The sequence below is a fragment of the Podarcis erhardii genome (assembly GCF_964252035.2).
Source record: "Podarcis erhardii genome assembly, chromosome: 17".
NCBI classification, from domain to species: domain Eukaryota; kingdom Metazoa; phylum Chordata; class Lepidosauria; order Squamata; family Lacertidae; genus Podarcis; species Podarcis erhardii.
In genome coordinates this window covers 25712321-25736405 of record NC_138515.1, presented here as the reverse complement: position 1 = coordinate 25736405, position 24085 = coordinate 25712321, and the positions used below count along the sequence as shown (strand labels likewise).

The 24085-nt window shown below is 43.4% G+C and overlaps 1 protein-coding gene across 1 annotated transcript; it reads right to left on the bottom strand.

The window, feature by feature from the left end:
* Positions 1 to 2180: 2180 nt before the first annotated feature.
* Positions 2181 to 22193, bottom strand: AMBN (ameloblastin). The gene is made up of 8 exons (XM_081845481.1): positions 22078 to 22193; positions 18842 to 18959; positions 13452 to 13499; positions 11361 to 11480; positions 10307 to 10546; positions 5729 to 5773; positions 4779 to 4823; positions 2181 to 3181 (listed from the first exon to the last, which is right to left on the bottom strand). Exons 2-8 carry the CDS (start codon positions 18893 to 18895, stop codon positions 2699 to 2701), a joined length of 1035 nt encoding a protein of 344 aa, XP_081701607.1. The 5' UTR covers positions 18896 to 18959; positions 22078 to 22193; the 3' UTR covers positions 2181 to 2698.
* Positions 22194 to 24085: the final 1892 nt, after the last annotated feature.

Genomic DNA, 24085 nt, shown 5'->3' with positions numbered 1-24085 from the left:
TTTTTTGGAGTGGGTGGTCAAGAGGTGATCAGGTCTGGCACAGGTGGTGCACTGTTTAAATGATTTTCTCTGGCACTTCTGATTCTGGGGAGTGCCAGTTTTTTGATGGAGCAGTTTTCTCAGTTGACCCTTGATGGCCAGGCTCATCTTCAGCTATGGTGGTTGAAGACGGACTAGTGTTGCAAGGATATAACCATCTCACTAGTCCAATGGGTGAGCTATGGAGGAAAGGGGACTAAATAGGGATTTGTCCCCTTTTGTGGGAGTTCAGGTGTGGGAAGGGGAGCAGCTGTGTTTCAGCCTGGTGACCCCCTTTAGGCACCTTTCAGGGTGATGGGTTGCCCTTGAGGCTTCCTGTCTGGGCTTTGAGGTGGGATATGGGCTGCTTCTGACAGCAAACTGCTTCATCAGCCTGAAGCTATGGAGCCTTGCCAGTGGAGTAGTATAGGCCTTCCTACACACATTCAGGGTATAGTCTGGAAGTAGAATACAGGCTGCACAGCCATGCTTCCAGCACCTGCACTCTAGAGACTGCAGTTGGGTTCAGGTTTGCTCTTGCACCAATAGCAGACCCTCCATGGGTTCCTATTTTCCAACTGTCCCAGTTTCTGATATGATCCCAGAATGCCCCACTTTTCCTTAGGACATCCCTATTTTCATGGGAGAAATGTCGGAGGATATGGAGTTATGTTATGTGACCCCCAAGTCAAGGAGATAAGTAACCGTGCAACCTTTAGAAGACATCTGAAGGCAGCCCTGAATAGGGAGGTTTTTAATGTTTAATGTTTTAGTATGTTTTTATATATGTTGGAAGCTACCTAGAGTGGCTGGGGCAACCCAGTCAGATGAGCTGGTATAAATAATAAAATTATTGTTGTTGTTGTGGGACATCCCTATTTTCATCAGAGAAATGTTGGAGGGTATGCAATAGTGTTGCCCTCTGCAGGGTTTCTATGGGTTTTAATCTTATATAAAGAGGCTCTAGTTCAACCCAGACTCTGTGTCAGACTCTTCATTTGGCCTTCAGGTCACAATGCAGTAATTTATTACACCAGTAAACAATGTCTGTGAAGGCTGATGCAACTGGCAGGGGGAGAGCAAGTTCTTTCTTTCTTTCTTCCTTCCTTCCTTCCTTCCTTCCTTCCTTCCTTCCTTCCAGCCAGCCAGCCAAAGAAATAAAACCAGGTCTAGGTAAAGACAGGTAACTGGTTTGAGGTGTCATGAAAGGGCAGCAAATAGTCTGGCAAAAGAAGAAGAGGGTGGTGCTTGTGGGATATGTTGTCACAGTTCTCAAAACGCCTTAGTGCCCCTTGAATAGTTTTGTACCTTGGCTTGGGTCTGAGGGTGGCAGTAGCAGGATGGCCTCTGGCAGCAAAAGGTATTGGGTTGAGCACCAGAAATCTTTCACAAAGTATGTAGGAAATGCATGGACGTTTCCCAGAGGAAATTGGGCTGGCCGCTTTGGAACAGAGAATGCATGGACCCTGCTCTGATCCAGCATCACATGTCCCTAGCCTAGATTATGACAATTTGGCAGTTCAAGATCTGTGCTAGGAAAGCAACTGGAAGCCCTTGAGCTACACCTAGCTTCTCCAGTTGCAAATCTATATGCTAAGTAAAGAGGGATGTGAAGGGAGTTGCATCTGTAAAATTGGGTGTGCCAGCAGTTCAGTTTATGGGGTTGGTAGGCCCATGAGGCAGGGTAAAGCAGCCACCTTGGGCAGTAGAATCCCATGGTATGGTGCCTCTGTAGGTAGCCTCCCCCTTCCACTGCTGGGGGGGGGGGCACAGAGAGATTTCTGGCTGGCTTCCAGAGAGATTTCACCAGAAGCTACTGCCATGTGACCCTGGTGAATGAGACTTCAGCTGTAGGCAGGGACAGCACTTTCCGATTCTTCATCAGGCAGCAAAACAAGATGGCTGCCCCTGGGGATTAGGGACATGACCCATCAAGTGACTGAAGACTCAGGGAAGAGTATGAACAGGGGACTTTGGTTTCCCCCAAATTAAATCTGGTTACCTGAAAGTTCTGTGTGTAATGTGCAGTAGGCAAAGTATCTAGGAAGGAAAAGGTGACCCAACTAAGGGTTAAGAATTGCTTATGTTTGCGAACAGCTTTAGCATTACTGCACTGTCATTTACTCGACATTTTAAGAAAAGCAAGCCGCAAGAAGCATTAATATGGCTAAATAAAAGTTTATTACATGCTGCCTACATAAATCAATGCAACACAGTGAGCCTTCTAATCAGAATCAGAGACACACACCAACCGTAAGCTCCAGATTAACACGCAATTGCTTATAAATCTTGAGTGCATTTCTGGTTTCTAATGCCAAAAGTTTCATAAATAATAATCATTCTTTAAAATATCAATCAGGCGAGGGCTTAAAGCATATGAAAGCTAAAGTGGCATAAACAAAAGGGAAGGGAACCTCCGTGATTGCCAGCAGAAACAGAATTCATTTTTTAGCCATTAATCATCTGGCACCTCCGTTGCTTTTCCAGATGTGAAATGTAAGACAAGGGGGGGCGGGGAGGTGGGAAATTACGCCATCACTGCCACAAGCTGCATACATTGATTAGCACATTTAATGCTTTGGTGCTCATTGTGTAGAAGATTAATAGTCCTCCTAAGCCAATGCATCAAGCACAGGAAATACCTGAAGAGCAGAAGTGGGCATGCGTTCCTTAAGGGCACTCAAGGCTCTTGGAAATGCCACATATCTTGACCTACTTGTGGATAGCCAGCTTCATTTCCTGCATTGGCTGTGGATACGGTGTCGGGGAACATGGTGGGTTCCAAAGGCATGGCAGCGTCAGCATTAAAAGGCATGAAGCTGTCAGGGAGCCCCTCAGCTGCCGGAGGGGCTGCTGTGGCCTGGGGTACACCTGCTGGTCCTTTGCTCTGGGCCGCAGGGTTTAGCAGGTTGCTGTTGGCATTGGGCAAGGCACCACCCTGGGTGCCATCTAGGGAGATGATGTTGCTCCCCTTGCCTGAAGGGTTAGCTCCTGCGTTGGCTCCTCCTTGAACTTCAGGCTGCTCTGTTATTCCAAGCTGGTCGTCTTCCACAGTGTAATCACCTGGCCCACCGAGGTTCGGTTGCATGTTTCCATATCTAGCATCCATGGCAAACAGGTTTGGGCCTGGTGCGTGATAGGCTGGTGCGCCAAATCCACCACCCTGGGAGAGAAAAAATTTCCAGTAGCTTTTAGCAGAGTTTTTCCAATATCCACAATGGCAGCAGTATTTTCACATTTAGGTGAACTATAGTTAATATAGCTGTGAATGTGCAGAGGACTCTCACTTCATTCCTTGCTTTGCACAACCCCTGGCTTAGTGTTACACCCAAACTGGAGATTGTTGTTTTCGCTCCCTTCCTTTGCTCCCTTGTGTCTGTTCTTGAGCTTACCAACTGTGGCTTGAGTGAAACAAGAGAACAGTCCCTGGTTCAGATGAAAGGCTAAACCAGGGAGAAATGAACCAATGCATGTTTTCCTGCTCCACATCATGGTCTGTTACTAGTGGGGGCTGTGACTTCAGTGCTGAAACATTTGCTCTAGATGTTTTGGAATGAGAAGGGAGTATTAAAAATAGGGCTGGCATTTCTGATGCCAGGTGTGTGTTTAATGGAACATTATGGGCTTGATTCTCATTCACTTCCTGGTGAATTAGAGTCTAATGTAGGATTTTAGTGTAGGGGATCACTTACTGATTCACATTGGAGTAAAAGGTAAAGGGACCCCTGACCATTAGGTCCAGTTGTGGCCAACTCTGGGGTTGCGGTGCTCATCTCACTTTATTAGCTAAGGGAGCCAGTGTACAGCTTCCGGGTCATGTGGCCAGCACGACTAAGCCACTTCTGGTGAACCAGAGCAGCGCACGGAAAGGCCATTTACCTTCCCGCCAGAGCGGTACCTATTTATCTACTTGCACTTTGACGTGCTTTTGAACAGCTAGGTTGGCAGGAGCAGGGACCAAACAACGGGAGCTCATCCCGTCGCGGAGATTCAAACCGCCAACCTTCTGATCAGCAAGTCCTAGGCTCTGTGGTTTAACCCACAGCGCCACCCACGTCCCTTCAGATTGGAGTAGTTTCTTTTAATTGAGGGGAAATGTTTTGTGTCAAAAAGGGAGTGGCTGCTTATTCGAAGGCCAAACTTTTTTTTTTTAACCCTCCTTGGCACTGAGAGGCTTAAAGAAAGAAAAAAGAAAAAGAAACCCTGTTATATATTTGTTTCTCCCAAATATTTCTCTTCCAGCATCAGTGGTAAACTGCATACATCACTCAATATTGGTGAACCTGTACTGTGATACTTATCTAGCCATGTAGGAGAATTACGGAGATCTGCTGACATTACAATCCTGTAATCAGCATTATATCAGTTTGAGGGTAATGACCTCTCCAAGTACCGTCAATTTTTTGGTGAGGTAACTGAGAAATGTTCCTTAGCAACTCTGAATGCCATCGCTACAATTCATAGAGTCCCTTGAATGGTAGTTACTATAATACTTAGCTTTTAATGTTTATAGCATAAGACAGCCATCCCCCAACCAGCTGTCCCCCAGATGTTTTAGGGTAAAAACCTCTCAACGTCACTGACCACTGGCCATGTAGACAAGATCAGATGGGAGCTGGAGCCCATCAAGATCTGGGTGGCACCAGGTAAGGGAAAACTGGCATAAGGTATCTTTGTAGACAGAATTTGCTTTTTCATTCATTCACAGTGTAAATTAATGTAGTAATTAAGGAGGCATATTTCAACTTATCACAACTCACCGGCATTTCTTCTGAGCTTACTATTCCTAGTCTGGCAGGAGCCGCCTAAGGAACATGTAAGCAAACAGCATATGAGGACCAAATCATCCCAGGCCAATACACGTACAGTGGTGGGAAAACACCCTTCATTTTAAAGCATATTATACCCATTTGATTGTACTTCATAAAACATTTCTGTCTACCTGGTTTAAAAGTCCACATTGCTGCTTATATTATTTCCTTCCCTTTGAAACATTAGTGTATCATAAACAAGTTAACGAGCTCTGGAGTGTTTTGCTTTCCTTCACTGAAAATTCTTCCTGTCTTTTGAAATTAAAAAAATTGCAACGTGTAGCTTCCAGGGGTAGGTTTATGATCATTCCCATAAGTGTGCCCCCTCCCTCCTTCCCTCCCTCTCTCAATCACACACACACATTTGAATAACTAAATTAGAATGCAATTATTCTTTTGCAAACAGCATATGGAAAAATCATCTCATTGATTCTATCCATTTGTCATAGTTTAGTGTGACTGACAAAAAGGATGAGACTATGCAGATGAATGGGTTGAGATGTGTAGATGGGTGGCAAGTTAGTTCTCAGATACTCTTGTTGAGCTTTCTGAGACAAAGTAATCAAGCTGTGATAAGGAGGAAAGGGAGCGCTGGGATTGGCTGTAGCGGAAGGGCAAGCTCTGCCCTCATTCAGGTGGCATCTCTGAGTTCCTTCTCCATTCATTCCTATGAGGGAAAAGTGCTGCACTTAGATACAATTTGCCCTTTGGTTCTGGTGCTGGCTGGCCACAGCCTCTACTGGGGTGACAACAATATTGGTGTCGCCAGCATTCTCATACTGTGCGCAGAGCACACAGAGATGTACTGCACCCCATATATTCCTTTAATGTTTTGGTTGTCTCCCTGACATGATAATGATAAGGATTTCATTGCCTGTAAATGAATGCAACATACTTACTCCTTGATTGCCTATGTAAGACATGTAATGCAAACTGGGAGGCATCTAGACAAAGGAGAAAACCAATTAGCAGTAGTTTTGCTTTCAGGAACAGTACTCTTTGTTGTTTCATGCAAAACAGTGAAGAGCTTAGAATCAGACCATAGGCCCGTCAGCATCTTGTTCTCAATGGTAGTCTTACCAAAATGCCCTAAGACATGGATGGAGAACCTTTGAGTTTCCAGGTGCTGCTGGACTCAAAATCCCATCAGTCTAGCCAACATGGCCAATAGTCAGGGATGATGGGAGTTGTAAACCAACTACATCTGAAGACCCACAGGTTCCCAATTCTTGCTCTTATAGTTAGCACCTACACTGCGAACTTAAGTCATCACCTCTTTGCAGCAAGTGTAGAACTTAAGTCATCACCTCTTTGCAGCAAGTGTAGAATCATAGAAATGTAGGGTTGGAAGGGATCCTAAGGATCATTTAGTCCAAACCTCTGCAATGCAGGAATATTAACTAGATCATACATTACAGATGGCCATCCAACCTCTGCTTTAAAACCTCCAAGGAAGAAGAGTCCAACACCTCTTCTGGGTGAGATTAAGGTACTGCAATAATTTTATGTGATTCACTGTACTGATGGCTTTTCTCCAGATCAGTCAATAAATCCTACTAGTAAGAATAATAAAGAAAGTGGGATTCCCCCCCCCCCCATATTGCCTAGTCCAGGCATTCCCAAACTCAGCCCTCCAGATGTCTTGGGACTACAATTCCCATCATCCCTGACCACTGGTCCTGTTAGCTAGGGGTGATGGGAGTTGTAGTCCAAAAACATCTGGAGGGCTGAGTTTGGAAATGCCTGGCCTAGTCCTTTACTGCCCTGCCCAGACTTAAATGTGAGGTCAATGTGGGGTGTGCATGTGGGGTAGCGAGGCTGAAAGGAAGACACTCTAAAGCCTTTGCTTTAGATCTCTGTGTTACCATGCACTGCTTTGTTTCATGATGGGTGGTGCAGAAAGCACCCATATAAACAGAGTTCTTGCATAGCTTAACTTCTCAGAAAAGTCACTTTGGACATAAGCTCATTTTTACACCTGTGAAAGATACTTACTTGATGCACTCAAGGTAGGACTTTGGGTCATAAGTCCAGGGCCAAACGCAGGAGAATGAGCAGGAGCCCTTCCCCTCACCAACCCACAAATATGGATGGGTGAGAAGTCTGGTTCAGTTTAAAGGTGACTGCATCAAATTCACAATGTAAGAACTGAAACACATGGATCTTTCAAAATTGACACTTATCCAAATTTTGCAATGCAGTTCTCCAACATTTACAAAAATTAATATATTAGGGGGACAGTGTGTGTAAAAGCTAATCTGTCAATGAAAATATCATTAAGATGCCTTATATTATAGGTACCGTAATTGCTTTTAAAAAATGTGTACTTGAGACAAAATTGCATGGGAAGATGTGTTTATTATGAGAAATTCAAATTAAAATGCTGAGGGTTTTTTTTTAAGAATTGCAGAAATGTGAAGAACTAAATTTAAGAAAAACAAGAAACTGAGAGAATTGAAATTGACAGTTCCTTCCACCCTTAGCAAAAAAACTGACTGACCACATTTTGGAGTGATCTAAGTAATATGTATTACTGTCTAAAGAGCCTCATACCTCCCCTGTACAGTGGTACCTCGGGTTACAGACACTTCAGGTTACATAATAATAATAATAATAATTTATTATTTATACCCCGCCCATCTGGCTGAGTTTCCCCAGCCACTCTGGGCGGCTCCCAATCAGTATTAAAAACAATACAGCATTACATATTAAAAACATCCCTGAACAGGGCTGCCTTAAGATGTCTTCTGAACGTCAGGTAATTCTTTATCTCTTTGACATCTGATGGGAGGGCGTTCCACAGGGCGGGCGCCACTACCGAGAAGGCCCTCTGTCTGGTTCCCTGTAACCTCACTTCTCGCAATGAGGGAACCGCCAGAAGGCCCTCGGCGCTGGATCTCAGTGTCCGGGCTGAACGATGGGGGTGGAGACGCTCCTTCAGGTATACAGGACCGAGGCCGTTTAGGGCTTTAAAGGTCAGCACCAACACTTTGAATTGTGCTCGGAAACGTACTGGGAGCCAATGCAGATCTCTCAGAACCGGTGTTATGTGGTCCCGGCGGCCACTCCCAGTCACCAGTCTAGCTGCCGCATTCTGGATTAATTGCAGTTTCCGGGTCACCTTCAAAGGTAGCCCCACGTAGAGCGCATTGCAGTAGTCCAAGCGTGAGATAACTAGAGCATGCACCACTCTGGCGAGACAGTCCGCGGGGAGGTAGGGTCTTAGCCTGCGTACCAGGTGGAGCTGGTAGACAGCTGCCCTGGACACAGAGTTAATCTGCGCCTCCATGGACAGCTGTGAGTCCAAAATGACTCCCAGGCTGCGCACCTGGTCCTTCAGGGGCACAGTTACCCCATTCAGGACCAGGGAATCCTCCACACCTGCCCGCCTCCTGTCCCCCAAAAACAGTACTTCTGTCTTGTCAGGATTCAACCTCAATCTGTTAGCCGCCATCCAACCTCCAACCGCCTCCAGGCACTCACACAGGACCTTCACCGCCTTCACTGGTTCTGATTTAAAGGAGAGGTAGAGCTGGGTGTCATCTGCATACTGATGAACACCCAGTCCAAACCCCCTGATGATCTCTCCCAGCGGCTTCATATAGATATTAAAAAGCATGGGGGAGAGGACAGAACCCTGAGGCACCCCACAAGTGAGAGCCCAGGGGTCTGAACATTCATCCCCCACCACCACCTTCTGGACACGGCCCAGGAGGAAGGAGCGGAACCACTGTATAACAGTGCCCCCAGCTCCCAGCCCCTCTAGACGGTCCAGAAGGATGTTATGGTCGATGGTGTCAAAGGCCGCTGAGAGATCCAGCAGAACTAGGAAACAGCTCTCACCTTTGTCCCTAGCCCGCCGGAGATCATCAACCAGCGCGACCAAGGCAGTTTCAGTCCCATGGTGAGGCCTGAATCCCGATTGGAAGGGATCCAAATGGTCCGTTTCCTCCAGGCGTGCTTGGAGTTGTTCAGCAACCACCCGCTCAATCACCTTGCCCAAGAATGGCAGATTTGAGACTGGGCGATAGTTGGCCAAATTGGCCGGGTCTAAAGATGTTTTTTTAAGAAGCGGTTTAATGACCGCCTCTTTCAGCGGGTCTGGGAAGGCTCCCTCATGGAGGGAAGCGTTCACCACCCCGCAAAGCCCATCGCCCAGCCCTTCCCAGCTCGCTTTTATCAGCCAGGATGGGCAAGGATCAAGGAGACAGGTGGTCGGTTTCACTCGTCCAAGCAGCCTGTCCACATCCTCGGAGGTAACAGATTGGAATTGATCCCATGTAACAGGACCAGACAGAACTCTAGCACTCTCCCGCCCTGGCCCTGCTCCCACGGTGGAGTCTACCTCCTTCTGAATCTGAGCGATTTTATCTGCAAAAAACTTTGCAAAAGCATTGCAGGAGATCTTGGGGTCCCTACCAGGCCCCGTTGGTACAGGTGGTTCTGATAGATTGCGAACCACCTGAAAAAGTCTCCTGCTGCTGTTTTCTGCAGATGCAATGGAGGCGGTGAAGAAGGCCCTCTTCGCCGTCGCCATTGCCACTTGGTAGGCTCGACGTTGAGCTCTAACCCGTGTACAGACTCCGCTAACCCAGAAATAGTACCTCAGGTTAAGAACTTTGCTTCAGTGGTGGCACAGTGGCAGTGGGAGGCCCCATTAGCTAAAGTAGTACCTCAGGTTAGGAACAGTTTCAGGTTAAGAATGGACCTCCAGAATGACTTAAGTTCTTAACCTGAGGTACCACTGTAATACCACAAAGTTCTGAGCCTGAAAGCACCTAAGTGCACCACTGGGGTTGCATGTTAAGAGATTTCAGATATGTGAATCATTGTGCTGGCAGCATGACTATTTTGAGAATCAACATACAGATCTATGCTGTGGTTGTTGAGCTACATCTTGTGGGGTTCCAAGTAAACCTGGGTAGAGCTTTGCAAGAGAAAGGAGCATAGAAACATCCAGTGAAGTGAAATGCAAGGCAAAAACTAATATATATATAGAATAGGTACTATAATACGTACCCAAGAAAAGTATCAAAGAACTATGGGTGCTGCCTATTTGTGCATAGAATTCAATGCTAATTTTTCAAGGCGATATGAAATAAAATTCTATACTGACTGCCTGACCTAATGTCGCTGAGTATTCTTGTATAGTGGGTAACTGTATCTATCAAGAAAACATTTAGAGACATAAGACTAGGAGACGCAAAGTGAATAACAAAAGCTAAGACAGGCCTTAATCCTAATTTGCAGTTGAGGCTGGATGCTTTTACAGCACTGTTTCAGCTGACCAGGATTGGATGGAAATTTGAAATTCTATGGAAGAAAAATCTTCCAAAAATTCAGAAACTGGCCTTTGGTAGGAAAATGAACCTATCATCTGGGTGGGTGGGTGTGGAGCTCAGGATTCAAGCACTGGAGTCCCTGAAACCTGTACTGGTGGTTTGGGGACTTAGATGTCACCTGTTTATAAAACTGACCTGCTGAGTTTGTCTCTCTGATGGCTGCTGTTGGACAACTGGCTGGTTTCCCTCCGGCAACAGAAATGGCTTCTGCTGGAATGGTGGCTGCATATCGTACTGCTGGAGTTGGACTTGCCTTGTAGGAATGAAATTTACGAGCTGGAAGAGAGGTTGCTCTTGCACTTCAGGCTGCTGAAGCAGAATGGGTGTCTGCTGAGATGGTAGTGGAGGAGGGTGTACAGGCATGCTGATTTCATACTGTAGAGAGGAGCGTGGGAGGACAAATAGCCAGAAGGAAAAGGGTACAGTCATTAAGAAGTTATGTCCATGATACCAAAGGCAGTGCATGCCTTTTTAAAAAGTATCTAATGTATTAGGCTCTTGCCTGCAAAATCTCATGTTCTTTCATTAGTATTCAAGATGCCAAATAATTAGCAAAAGATGCTAATGACTGAGTTGTACTGAAATAAAGATGATCTCTTTAAATGCCTATATAGCACAATCCTTAATCATTCCTTATGTGTTCCAAGAGGGCTTTCTCCCTATAAACTGTGCCCTGACAGCAAACAGAAAATTGCCATTCTTCCTAGCAAATATCTTGGGGAATAGTTTGGCTGTCATCATTTAAGAGACATGAAAGTGATTGCATCACATCCAGATGCCTTGTTTATTCAGCATTCATCCTGATCTTTTTGCCCAAAATAGACTATGACTTGAGTATTCATTCTGATATGTTATTTGACAATGAACATTTATCCTCCATCCATCCTGATTCGCTTGCAGGCTGTTTTGCACATCTTCCTGGTAATATTTCATTCTCCTCACACTTTTCAATGCATTTCCCCATTGCTTTCCAAACCACAAAAAGCTGAAGAGGTTTTTGGCCTTTTGTTGTTGTTTTTTTAAGGATTTGTTGCACTCAGGCTTTAGTCCACTTTAATTGGGCAAACCTAAAGTCCCAGTAAGTGATTGAATCTCTCCCGCAAAATTCTAATGCCATGGAAGCACCTTATTTTTAATCCTCATTATGCTGAGTACAGTTCCCAAAATTATTGTAGCACAAGCAGCTTACCTGTTGAGTTTCATGTTGCTGAGGTCTTCCCCTTAACCAATAGTAAGACGAATGTGGCGGAAGAAAGTTGTGTATCCACATTGTATTAAACCGATCTGCATAGCTATAAGGCTGAGCATACTAAAGAAATGGCACAAATCAATGCAGATATTCTGCAGCTGCAATTCACATTTTAGCATTCTTAAAAACTCGCATTAGAATGTGGCATCATAAATAGTTGGAAATGGGTTTTCTTATTGATTTCTGTTATGTTGACATAACCAGTTCTTTTCTGCTCGATAATACAGCCATATATTTCATTACAGAGGGATAGAGGCAGAAGAGGAAGGTGGAACAAGGGAAGTATTTACAATTATTCCACCTTTAGGTACCCAAGGAACCCTCAAGCTGGTTTACAAATTAGTAAAGAAATACAGACAACATAAACCCATATCAATGAATAAAACATAAAGCCTTTCTTACAAGAGCACAAGAGGATTTTTCAAAAGTACAGCATTAAACTCTAAGACCTCCAAATGCCTTCTGAAATAAAAAGCTCTGCACTTTTTATCCATAGTCCTCTAGATAAAGTTAGTTTGTGACCATACGTAGCTGCAATCCTAGGCAAGTTTGCTTGGAAGTAAGTACTTATTCTCTAGTAAGCATACTTAGTCTTGAGTAAACATGCATTAAAATAGGCTGCATATCCAAGAAACCAATGGAACAAAGATAGCCCAGGCTAAGACTGCAGTCCTATATGAATTCAGCGGGATTCACTTCTGAGAAGACATGTAAAGGATAACACAGTAGATTCCATTCCTCTCAATGTAGAACAGACAAATCCTTTCTACATTTACTAAGCTATATGTCACATGAACATAAAATAATTGCAGATTGGATTGCAGCCTTAGTCATGGCCAACTTGAGCCAGAATGTACCTTTCCTTTGTCTCTTTTAATTGACTTTTAAACTGCTTGAGAGTTGATCACACATTGCACAACCTACAGGCCCAAGTTGTCTCTACATATGCACAAGTGTTTGTGTGAAGCAGTGCAATTCATTCATCTGTACAGCTCAGCTATTGTGTACAGAGATACACAGACTATACACTTGTTGAACAAAGTGTACAGTGCAACTATCTGGGTACACAGGCTGTGCGCATGTTGAACACAATGTGATTGTTATAGAAATATAGAAATACTTTATTGTTTACCCCCTCCCTCCCACAATCTCTCAGTCCTTATTATACTCTGTGTGCTGTCGGACGACCACCAACACCAAATGTCAGCTGCTATGTTGCTGTCTTCCATTCAGCAGCCTCATGGCCCACAGGCAGAAACTGTTTTTTAACCTGTTACAGATAGGTAGCCGTGTTGGTCTGCCATAGTCAAAACAAAATAAAAAAAATTCCTTCCAGTAGCACCTTAAAGACCAACTAACTTAGTTGGTCTTTAAGGTGCTACTGGAAGGAATTTTTTTATTTTGTTTTTTAACCTGTTAGTGTGGCTTATCATGCTTCTATATCTCCTGCCTGAGGGCAGGAGATTAAAAAGGTGCTGGCCAGGGTGTGAGTCATCCCTGAGAATGTTCCTTGCTCTTCTGAGGCAATGGTCTCCAGCGATGATATCTAATGGACTCAGGGGACAGCCCATGATATCGTGTGCTATCTTCACCACCCTCTGTAGGGACTTTCTGTCCATGGTTGTCAAACCAGCATACCATACCGTAATACAGTATGAGAGAACACTTTTTATTGTGGACCGATAGAAGGAAATCAGTTGTTGAATATTAAGACAAGATCCAGCATTATGCCAGCAGATAGGATGGGAATTCTCCTTCATCTCCTTCCCCCATGAAGATTTGGGCCCCCACAAATCTACTCTAGAGGCATCCCCCAACCCTCCGGATAACTTTTTGGAGATGCAAGCAGACATCTGCTGAGCAAGCAGGATATTACAATTGGATTTCTATTGCCAAAGGAACAATAGCTTTTTGGGGTAGTTTGTCATATATGAAAATATTCTAGAATTGCATCATGTGTTTTCTATTGCAGTTACATTCACTTAGAAAGAGAATTTTTCAAAGAGGGTATCTGTAATTAGCTGCAGTTACCTGCTGGAGTACACCTGCCACGTTTGGTCCCGCCAAATGTCTCATCAGCTGAAAAGAAATGAAAAACCCACAACATTAATACCAACCATTTTATCTTCGCAATATTATTCTCCTTCTTATTGCCCCCCTCCCCCCAGGCCCATTTCTGATGCTCAGAATTGGTATTTAACTCAAGGTCCTTATCTTTTGATGCCAGAGATAGTGCCTCAAACACAAGTAATAACACTTCTAAGCACGTGCAGAGAGCCTTCTTATTGTGGAAGAACTCCCTGATATTGTAGAATGCCCATATTTGTGGTATGATAAAGTAAAAGCCCATAAAGCATTTAAAAATCATATAATTAGGAAATTGTTGTATAATGTTTGGATAAAATACAAAGACCTTTTAGAAAGAAAGACGCCCAGATGGCTTTCACCAATGGAGGCAAAGGCCCAGAAAAAATTAAATATGGATACCAAATAGTTGAGATATTATGACTTATTAATAGAAGAAGAGGAAGGTTATAAATTAAGACCATTTGAGCAAATTAAAGATAAGCTAAATTGGCTACATTACCACCAGATTAACGAATTGTATAAAATGGATAAGAAAAATGGTTTTGCCTTGGAAAAATCTAAGCTGGAGACGGAGTTGTTAGATACTGAAGGTAAAAATTTATCTAAAATGTACAAGCTTTTGCTGGAGTGGCATACAAAAGATGAACAAGTTAAATTGGTGATGATAGATTGGGCAAGAGATTTAGGACATAACATAATATTTGAGGACTGGGAAAGATTGTGGAAGAAAGGGGTGAAGTTCACCGCATGTACTTTGTTAAAGGAAAATATTATGAAAATGATGTATAGATTGTATTTGACTCCTGTAAAATTAGCAAAGATGTATCATAATTGTGATAATACATGTTGGAAATGTAAAGAAAAGGAAGGAACATTCTTTCATATGTGGTGGACCTGCTCCAAGGTGAAAGACTCCTGGGAAAAGATTTATAATGAATTGAAAAAAATGTTGAAATATACATTTATAAAGAAACCAGAGGCCTTTCTTCTTGGAATAACAGGTTCGGAATTGCCCAAGAAAGATGTGAATCTATTTTTGTATGCCACAACTGCGACTCTTATTTTGTTAGCTAAAAAGTGGAAAACTCAAGAATTACCAACAGTAGAAGAATGGCAGATGAAGATGATGGATTTTATGGAGCTAGCCGATCTAACCGGAAGAGTCCGTGACCAGAAGGAGGAGGAACACCACGAAGAATGGAAGAAATTTAATGATTATTTAGCTAAATTTGTTAAGCTAAAATAACAGGAAATAGCGTCCAGATACTTAATGGGCTTAGGATTGTATTTATGTTAACTGATAAAATAATATGTTTAATACAAGAAGGAGAAGATTTAAGGATGTTAATGTTTAATTTAAAGGGTATTAAAATTGGGATTTGGAAAACCGTTATAAGGATATGCAATGAAATTCAACTAAGGGGAAACGAGGAAGTCGTTCTACAAAGTAAATAACTGTTATTTTCAATAAGGTTATGATTTATGTTTGTTATGTTTTGTTTGTTTTATGTTTTTGTTTGTCGTTGATATTGCAAAAACCAATACAAATTTTGAAAAGATATTGTAGAATGCCTGTGTCAGATCAACATAAAAAGAACCTTGCGGGATCACATCCAGGTCACACACATCCAGTCTAGGCCAACATCCTGTATCCAAATGCAGCCAGCCAGATTCTTTTGGGAAGCTCTCAAACGCAGCATGAAACCATAGCCCTTCTCAACTTTTTGCGCCCAGAAAATGGTATTCAGAAATACATTGCCTCTGAAAGTGGAGGTTACTATCACAGCTAGTAACCCTTGGTAGACCAATCCTGTATTAAAATGGTCTGTTCCTCTTTGAAAGCCATCCAAGCTAATGGGCATTGTGGCAGCGATTCCCACGTGTTGTTTATGCATTGTGCACAAACACACTTTTCTTTTATCTGTTCAGAATCTCCTACTGGACAGTTTCATGGGATGGCCTGAAGCATTAGCGTCCAGGAGAGGAAAGGGGTGGTGAAAATCTGTCAAATTTTCTTCTTTGCAGGTTGTACGAGTCTTTGTTTAAGGCCCAGAGCCACCCTTGTTATAGAACAGGGTTTCCCAAACTTGGGTCTAGAGCTGTTTTTGAGCTACAATTCCCATCATCCGGGACCTCTGCTCCTGCAAGCTAGGGATGATGGGAGTTGTAGTCCAAAAACAGCTGGAGATCCAAGTATGGGAAACCCTGTTACAGAGCTTAACACAGTTTTCCACTGCTTGGCCGAGATCAAGATTTCAAATTCTTTATTCCGCTCCTTCCTTAATATATGTGCATTGAACTGGTTTGCTGCTAATAAACATTTCTATAAGGTAATAGGGTTTTTTTCCTTGTTACATAAGAATTAATCAGCTGTTTTAATATCTCTGGGGTCTCTGGAGTTGTAAAAGCTGTTGGTCCGTAAATGGTAGTTAGCAAATGCTTTTTCTGAAGATATTGCCATCGAGCATTTAAAGGTAATTCATATTTAGCTCTTAACACAGAGTATATTCATACCTTGGTTCCTGAACGCCTTGTGAGTCAAATATTTTGGCTCCCGAATGCTGCAAACCCGGAAGTGAGCGCTCCGGTTTCCAAACGTTCTTTGGAACCCGAACGTCCGACGTGACTTGCGGGGCTCCCTGCAGCCAATTGGAAGCCACGCCTTGGTTTCTGAACATTTTGGAAGTCGAACGAATTCTGTTCGACTTCTGAGGCACCACTGTATACATAAAATTCATCCTTCTCATCTATCAAATGGTCAGGGAATATATGACAGGCAGAGATAACAAATTCTACTTTGGTCCCCATCATTTTCCCTGCTGACATCTGCAAAGACAATGCTGAGATGGTGGAGGGGGAGAGAGAGAGAAGCTGACAGCCAGTGCCACCCCCTGGACTGGATGTCTGTAAGAAGGCAGGCAAGCAGGGGCAGAGGGCAGACCAAGGTTGTTGAGGGCACTGCCACATTTGCCCTAGTGCACCAACCTCCACTAGCAGATTGTGCATATCAGCAGCCCAACTGCTGCATGCCAGTTCTTAGGTGATGTTGAGATTAACTCTTGTAACCATTGTTTGTTGCAGGTGATAGAGAGAGTAAATAATGACAGGTACAGTCTTGGGTGGTGAATTAGTTATAAAAGCCCATATGCAACAGAATTTATTTGTTCCTAAGCATCACAGACACGGGTGGCGCTGTGGGTTAAACCACAGAGCCTAGGACTTGTCGATCAGAAGGTCGGCGGTTCGAATCCCCACAAAGGGGTGAGCTCCCGTTGCTCGGTCCCTGCTCCTGCCAACCTAGCAATTCAAAAGCACATCAAGTGCAAGTAGATAAATAGGTACCGCTCCGGCGGGAAGGTAAACGGCGTTTCCATGTGCTGCTCTGCTTCGCCAGAAGCGGCTTAGTCATGCTGGCCACATGACCCGGAAGCTGTACGCCGGCTCCCTTGGCCAATAAAGCGAGATGAGCTCCACAACCCCAGAGTTGGTCATGACTGGACCTAATGGTCAGGGGTCCCTTTACCTTTACCTTTAAGCATCACAGAAACTATACTGGAGAGAGCCAAAACAATGGTGGCACCTCTGGTTGCGCTACGCAAATGCTGCCTTTGGTTCTGGATCATTCTGTAGGTGTGCCTGGGGCATGAGGGAGTGTTGGCTCCATGATCCATGGCTGCCCTGACATGCCCCCGAATGCCTTGATTTGCCCACCCCCACTACTAGTGGAACATCTGCACTTGCAGGGCTCTCTGTGCCAAGGCCTGTCTGTAGATCTCCATCTCTGCTGGGGGATGGCATTTACAGTTTCCTAAGACAATTCAGCTAGCCTTTCACCAGCTGTAGCACTGCAGCCCTGGCTAATTATTCATTACTGCATTAATGATTTAAAACAGCAAACACCATCATTCAGAAAAGCTTATTTTAAGATGCTAATTGGACCGGCTCTCCTTGAAGGTTATCGTAATGACTTCCGGATATTTTAGAGATACAGTGGTGCCTCTGGTTACGTACTTAATTCATTCCAGAGGTCCATTCTTAACCTGAAACTGTTCTTAACCTGAAGCACCACTTTAGCTAATGGAGCCTCCCACTGCTGTCTCACCACCATTGTGAGATTTCTGTTCTCATCCTTCTTAACCCGAGGTAATATTATTGGGTTAGTGGAGTCTGCAACCTGAAGCAATGTAACTTTAAGCCTATGTAACCTGAGGTACCACAGTACTTGCAAGTGAAGGTGGAGGTGGGGGGTAAAATATACCTCAAGGCTTATACCACCCCTTCCAGGTATCCCGGCATGTTGAAGAAGCATCTGCGGACAAACAAAATATCTCTTGAATCTCCCCCTACCTTTTGCAACACTTGCATTTGGGAAGGTGCTAATCACTTGTATTCAGAAAGGGGAGAAGCAGGTTTTCCATTGCTGACTTGCTCTTTTGCATGGAATTTATATTGTACTGAGGCTTAGGTGTCTAAAAATGGCCACAGATTCACCTTTGTGCAACCACACAAAATGACACAAAAATGAATGGACCCGATCCAAGCTGGGTTAGGCATGACATAGTCCTGATTAAAGTAATGGGACTCCTCATCACCTAGGCTGCACCTGCACTGCACATTTAAAGCATCATCATACCACTTTAAACAATAATGGCTCCCCCTCAAAGAATTCTGCAAATTGTAGCTTGTTAAAGATGCTGAGAGTTTTTAGGAGATACCTATTTCCCATTTGAACTTACAGTTCCCAGAGTGGTTTAACAGTCAACCCATTTCCCCAGAGAACTATGGAAATTGTAGCTCTGTGAGGGGAATAGGGGTCTCCGAAGAACTCTTAGCACCCTTAACAAACTACATTTCTCATGAGTTTTTGGAGGAAGCCATGTCTGTTTAATGTTGTAATACTTGCAAACAATAGTTTTCAGCCCTGGTTTGCATTGCCCATGGCTTCTGCTGCTGCTCATCTGAAGCAAAATTAAAGTTAATGTTGGGAGACGAAAGGAAGGGGAAAATTTATCTGGATAGGGAAAGAGGTTGTGTGAGGAGTAAGCCATCAAGCCCATAATCTGCTCCCAGTCTCAGCAGGGTTGTAGCAACACTGGGCCTTTGTCATATAAAATTCAAACCATTTGTAAAATGCCTTGGAAGCCATCTTGATATTTATGATGTTTTATTTCCCTCCAACATGAGAAAAAACCAGAGGATCATCTACTCTGGAAAGCACTGTGCATGCCAAGTCTCCAAAATAACAATCTATACTACTAGTAACAAAACAAAACATGAAACAGGTTCTCCTTAATTTGACGGACAACTGTTTGAGGTAAAATTGTATTAGTTACCGGCATTGCAGAGCAGATTCCTAATAGGACTGAGATAAGGATCCATTTTTTCATATCTTTGATGTTATGTCTTGAGTAAAAAAAGGACCTGGGAAGAATTTCAGAGGATGATGAGGTCCTGGAAATGAGATATAGTAAACAGTGAAATAGTGGCATAGTCAGTACAAATACCCCTTTGACAAATGTGGTTTGCCTTCCATGCCTGAGGTACTTAATACCCATGGCTGGTGAAGTTCTTTTATCAACTGAAACAAAAACCCCACATCCCTAGGAGGATGGAAAAAAAAACAATTATTATACAACATTACAATACAATTTTAATACAATGCTAATAAATCAAATAATTTATTTTAATCACTAATTAAATGGATTTAATTGCTGCTTTTTCACTATACCCCAAATCATGACTTCACACTCAACCTAATGGTAGAGGGAGCCCTTCCCATGATGCTCTGCATGTCTAAGGATGCTTCGTCACTTAACACTGTTGCCAAGCAGTCAGAAGGAGGAATGCAAGGCATTTTTGAATCTTCCCTGTTGAACGGAGTCCTGCTCTTCCAACAGGAGTAGCTTATGGAGAAAAGGAGAGGTACAGGAACTAAATGAACAATGCCTTGTGCCAGTTGTGTGGCAGGCAAGCCTTTTCTGGTACTGTAATGCAGCTATGGGGGAATCATTACCTGTTAATATTCTGCCTGTGGCGCTGTGGGTTAAACCACAGAGCCTAGGACTTGCCGATCAGAAGGTCGGCGGTTCGAATCCCCGTGACGGGGTGAGCTCCCATTGCTCAGTCCCTGCTCCTGCCAACCTAGCAGTTCGAAAGCACGTCAAAGTGCAAGTAGATAAATAGGTACCGCTCTGGCGGAAAGGTAAACGGTGTTTCCGTGTGCAGCTCTGGCTCACCAGAAGAGGCTTAGTCATACTGGCCACATGACCCGGAAGCTGTATGCCGGCTCCCTCGGCCAATAAAGCGAGATGAGCACCGCAACCCCAGAGTTGGTCATGACTGGACCTAATGGTCAGGGGTCCCTTTACCTTTACCTATTCTGCCTGTCAAAAGAGCTTATTACTTGTGTGCATTTACTGATTTGATTTCAGACCCTACACTTCAGCATAGAAGCAGGCGAGGATAAACTTTTTATGAACTGAAGAGCTTGGATGAACTGGGAGTGAATTTGTTTGCTTTGTAAAAGTGCAAACTTGAACTCAGACCAGCTCATTTTTGGATAAGAGGAACTTGAACTAAACTTGTTCCTTTTAAAAATGGACTTTGCAAGTACCTCCAGTTGCGGACGGGATCCATTCCAGAGCTCCGGTCAGATCCTGAGGTTTCCGCAACCGGAGGTGTCGCTTCTGTGCATGCACGTGGCACATAGAGCGTTTCTGCGCATGAGCGCGGGGCGAAACCTGGAAAAATACTTCCAGGTTTGCCGTGTACGTATCCCGAAGGATACATAACTGGAGGTGAACGCAAATAGAAGTACCATTGTACTCATGAGTAAACCCCTCTCTGGTTCCTGGTGGCTCTGCTGCTTATATATGTTTTGAGCATACACTAATCTCCAATAAGAATAATGCTGAAACTGTCTGAAACTTTAGTCTACAAGATAATGAGGGTTTTCATAACAATCACAATCAGGCCTACATAATATATACCCTGTGCCAAACATTTTTATTCCCTAAAGAATAGCTTGTGTCATATGTTTATAGCCTAACACTGCAAAAAGTAATTTTAGGCTGAGAGTGCACAGAGATATAAAAAGCAATGCTAATGAATTGATCCCAAGCAAGCTCTCCAGCACAGCGGGGCCATATTCCACAAGTGGCAGGGCTTCTAGATTAAATACACTTGTCCTGTAATTCACTTATAGAGGAACGGAAGACAAATGTGGAAATTCTTGCTTGGGGAATTGGGGGTGGCCCAATATATTTTGCTGCCTGAAGCAAAGCAGCAAATGTTATGTGCCCTTCCCAGTCAACAAACACATACACACGCGCACACACACGCACACGCACACACACACACACACACACACCACAAAATGTATTTTGTACACAGAGCCAGTCAAGTTACTTGAGGTAGAAAAGTGCCTCTCCCTGGGAATAAAAATGCAGCAATAACAAGCCCCAAATCAGCTGCCTGTGGTGGCCATTACATTCTGCCTCGTGGCAGCTGAGGGAAGGTGAAAGGGTTTCTTAACGATAAATTTTAGGGAAGAAGTTATGACAACCCATTGCAGCAAAAGTCAAAACCAAAGTAAGTTATTTGGCACCTTAAAGACTAAGGTTGTTTCCTGAAGACTGTTTACATAGCCTTCAACATTTATCTGATAAAAATAGGGACATCCTATTCAACAACAACAACAATTTTATTATTTATTCCCCGCCCATCTGACTGGGTTGCCTCAGCCACTCTAGGTGGCTTCCAACATATATAAAAACATAACAAAACATTAAACTTTTTTTTAAAAAAAACTTCCCTATACTGGGCTGCCTTCAGATGGCTTCTAAAGGTTGCATAGTTACTTATCTCCTTGGCTTGGGAGTCACGTAACTCCATGCCCCCCAACCCTTCTCTGATGAAAATAGGGACATCCTAATGACATTCCAGGATCAAATCAGAAACCAGGAGGGCTTTTGTAAATCTGGGACTGTCCCTGGAAAATAGGGACACTCGGTGGGTCTGTGTTTAGTGAGTCCTAATTAACTTGCACAAAGTTTGCAGGGCGTTGATATGATAACCCACTACTTTTTGAACATTCACTCTGATTTGTTTCTGAGGAGACTATAGGACCTACTTCACACAATTATTATCCTACTTTTCCCCAGTGCTTCCCCTGACCACTTCCTTCATCACAAAAGGCCCATTGTTATTTTTTTTTGAAAGGGGAGTGGGTTTGTTCTGCAAGAGCACCAAATCCACTTTAATTGCCCAAACTAAAGTTGTCAGTGTGCAATTAAATCCTACCCACAAAATAGTGACTCTCTGGAAATGGCCTAGCATACTTGCCTTGAGCTCTCGTAATGTAAGCTTTGTCACTTTTTTCACAGGGTTCTACACACACACACACACACACACACACACACACCACTAGCCTGAGGCAGAACCAAAAATTCAGGGAAAAGTGTGTGCTGTCGTGACTGCTTTCTTTCTCAGACAGAAGTCTTGTCTGTGATGGAATACAGTCCCCTTCCTCCAAGCATATCTATTACAGAAGATGGAAAGAAATGTTTACCTTCACGCTGTCTTGAAAATCCCCCAACCCTTGTTGTCTTGAGGCAACTCGAGAAATCTTCAGAAGATAAAGCTTTCACGGGAATGATTTGTAAACTTCTCTCTCTAGAATATAAGCCTTATTGAAATGGCCGGCTAACCAATCAATACCGAGCAAAAGGGCAGAGGAATAACAGACTTCCAGCAAGTTCCCACCTACTCTTACCACAGCACATAAAACTCAAAGCCATGATATCTCATTACTTATAATTGCATCCTCAAGTCTATATTTATAGAAACCATTGTCTAACACATAGAAAATGAGCACAAAAACAGAATGTATGCAACAAAGCAAAATGGAGATGAAATCTTGTTTATGACACCAGGTGTCTCGGCGGTCACCCTCTCCATGCCACAACAGAAGTGTTCTACCTGAAACGGCTCCATTTTAGTAGCTGTCCCACAGGTGTAGCTTTCCACCTTGCTGCATCTCTAGAAACACTGCCCTGTGGAATACCTACCTGCCACTCAGCTGTTCAAGTTGCAAAACCTGTATCAAAACATGGACACACTGCAGGTACAAAATGAACTAAAACCAGGAGAAAATGTTGATTTAAGGACATAAGCTCATCTTCTGGTAAGAAAGAAAAATATATATGAAAGCAGCTGAGATTTATTTAATGGTTTATAGTTCATTTCATGTTTTCTTCCAGTGTCAACATTATATGTTAATCTGACAATTCAAAAGCAACACGGTGGTCTAATAATATGATTACAACACTTTTATATCACTACTGAATTGTATCTTAATTTACAATCAGTGTACAATATATACATGGTGACACCACCTAATATGAGTTAAGAAAATGTCGCAAAGTAAGGGATTTTTTTGGCTAGTATAACTTCACAAAGAATCACTGAAACTTGAGGCAACATGCCTTCCAAGGTAAGTGTAAAATCAGACAAAGCACAACTCATGCAGTGTTTTGCAGGGAATAAGTTGAAGGATGTTGGTGCTCCAAAAACAGCAGCAGCAGCAGCAGGACAGTCCTTCCAGGATAACCGACTGTTTTAAATGTTCTTCCTCAGCTGATAATAATAGCTAACACTGTCAGCCAATTACACTGATTAGTGTAAGCTGAACCATTTGTATACTGTGTACCCTTTTGGATGTTTTACTTGGTAATGTACCTCTTATTGTGTAATAACCATTTGTAGAATGTTCAGGTATGTCGTCTCATTTATTGTATTTGAATGTACCGTAATTGATTTTATTTGGTGGTCTTAATGAGTTGCTAGCCCCCCCCCCCCCCAGGTATGGCCAGGAACCTCCAGGAATCAACCTTAATCTCCAGGAATCTCCTGAGGCTAATCCTGGAGATTTGACAAGTAACCAGTGCTGCCCCACATTGGCAAGTGCTGATAGGGCACATCCAAATAGGGCCATCCTATTCCATAATAATAATAATTTTATTAATTATACCCTGCCCATCTGACTGGGTTGCCACAGCCACACTGAGCTGCTTCCAACATATATAAAAACATAATAAAACATTAAACTTTCAGATGTCTTCTAAAGGCTGTATACTAACTTATCTCCTTGGCTTGGGGGGGGGGTCACTCCAACCTTCATGCCCTTCAACATTTCTCGAATGAAAATAAGGACCTCCTAAGGAAAAGCATGGAAGCGAGAGCTGGACCATAAAGAATGCTGATCGCCGAAGAATTGATGCTTTTGAATTATGGTGCTGGAGAAGACTCTTGAGAGTCCCATGGACTGCAAGAAGATCAAACCTATCCATTCTTAAGGAAATCAGCACTGAGTGCTCACTGGAAGGACAGATCCTGAAGTTGAGGCTCCAATACTTTGGCCACCTGATGAGAAGACTCCCTGGAAAAGACCCTGATGTTGGAAAGATGGAGGGCACAAGGAGAAGGAGACGACAGGACGAGATGGTGGGACAGTGTTCTCGAACCTACCAGCATGAGTTTGACCAAACTGCGGGAGGCAGTGGAAGACAGGAGTGCCT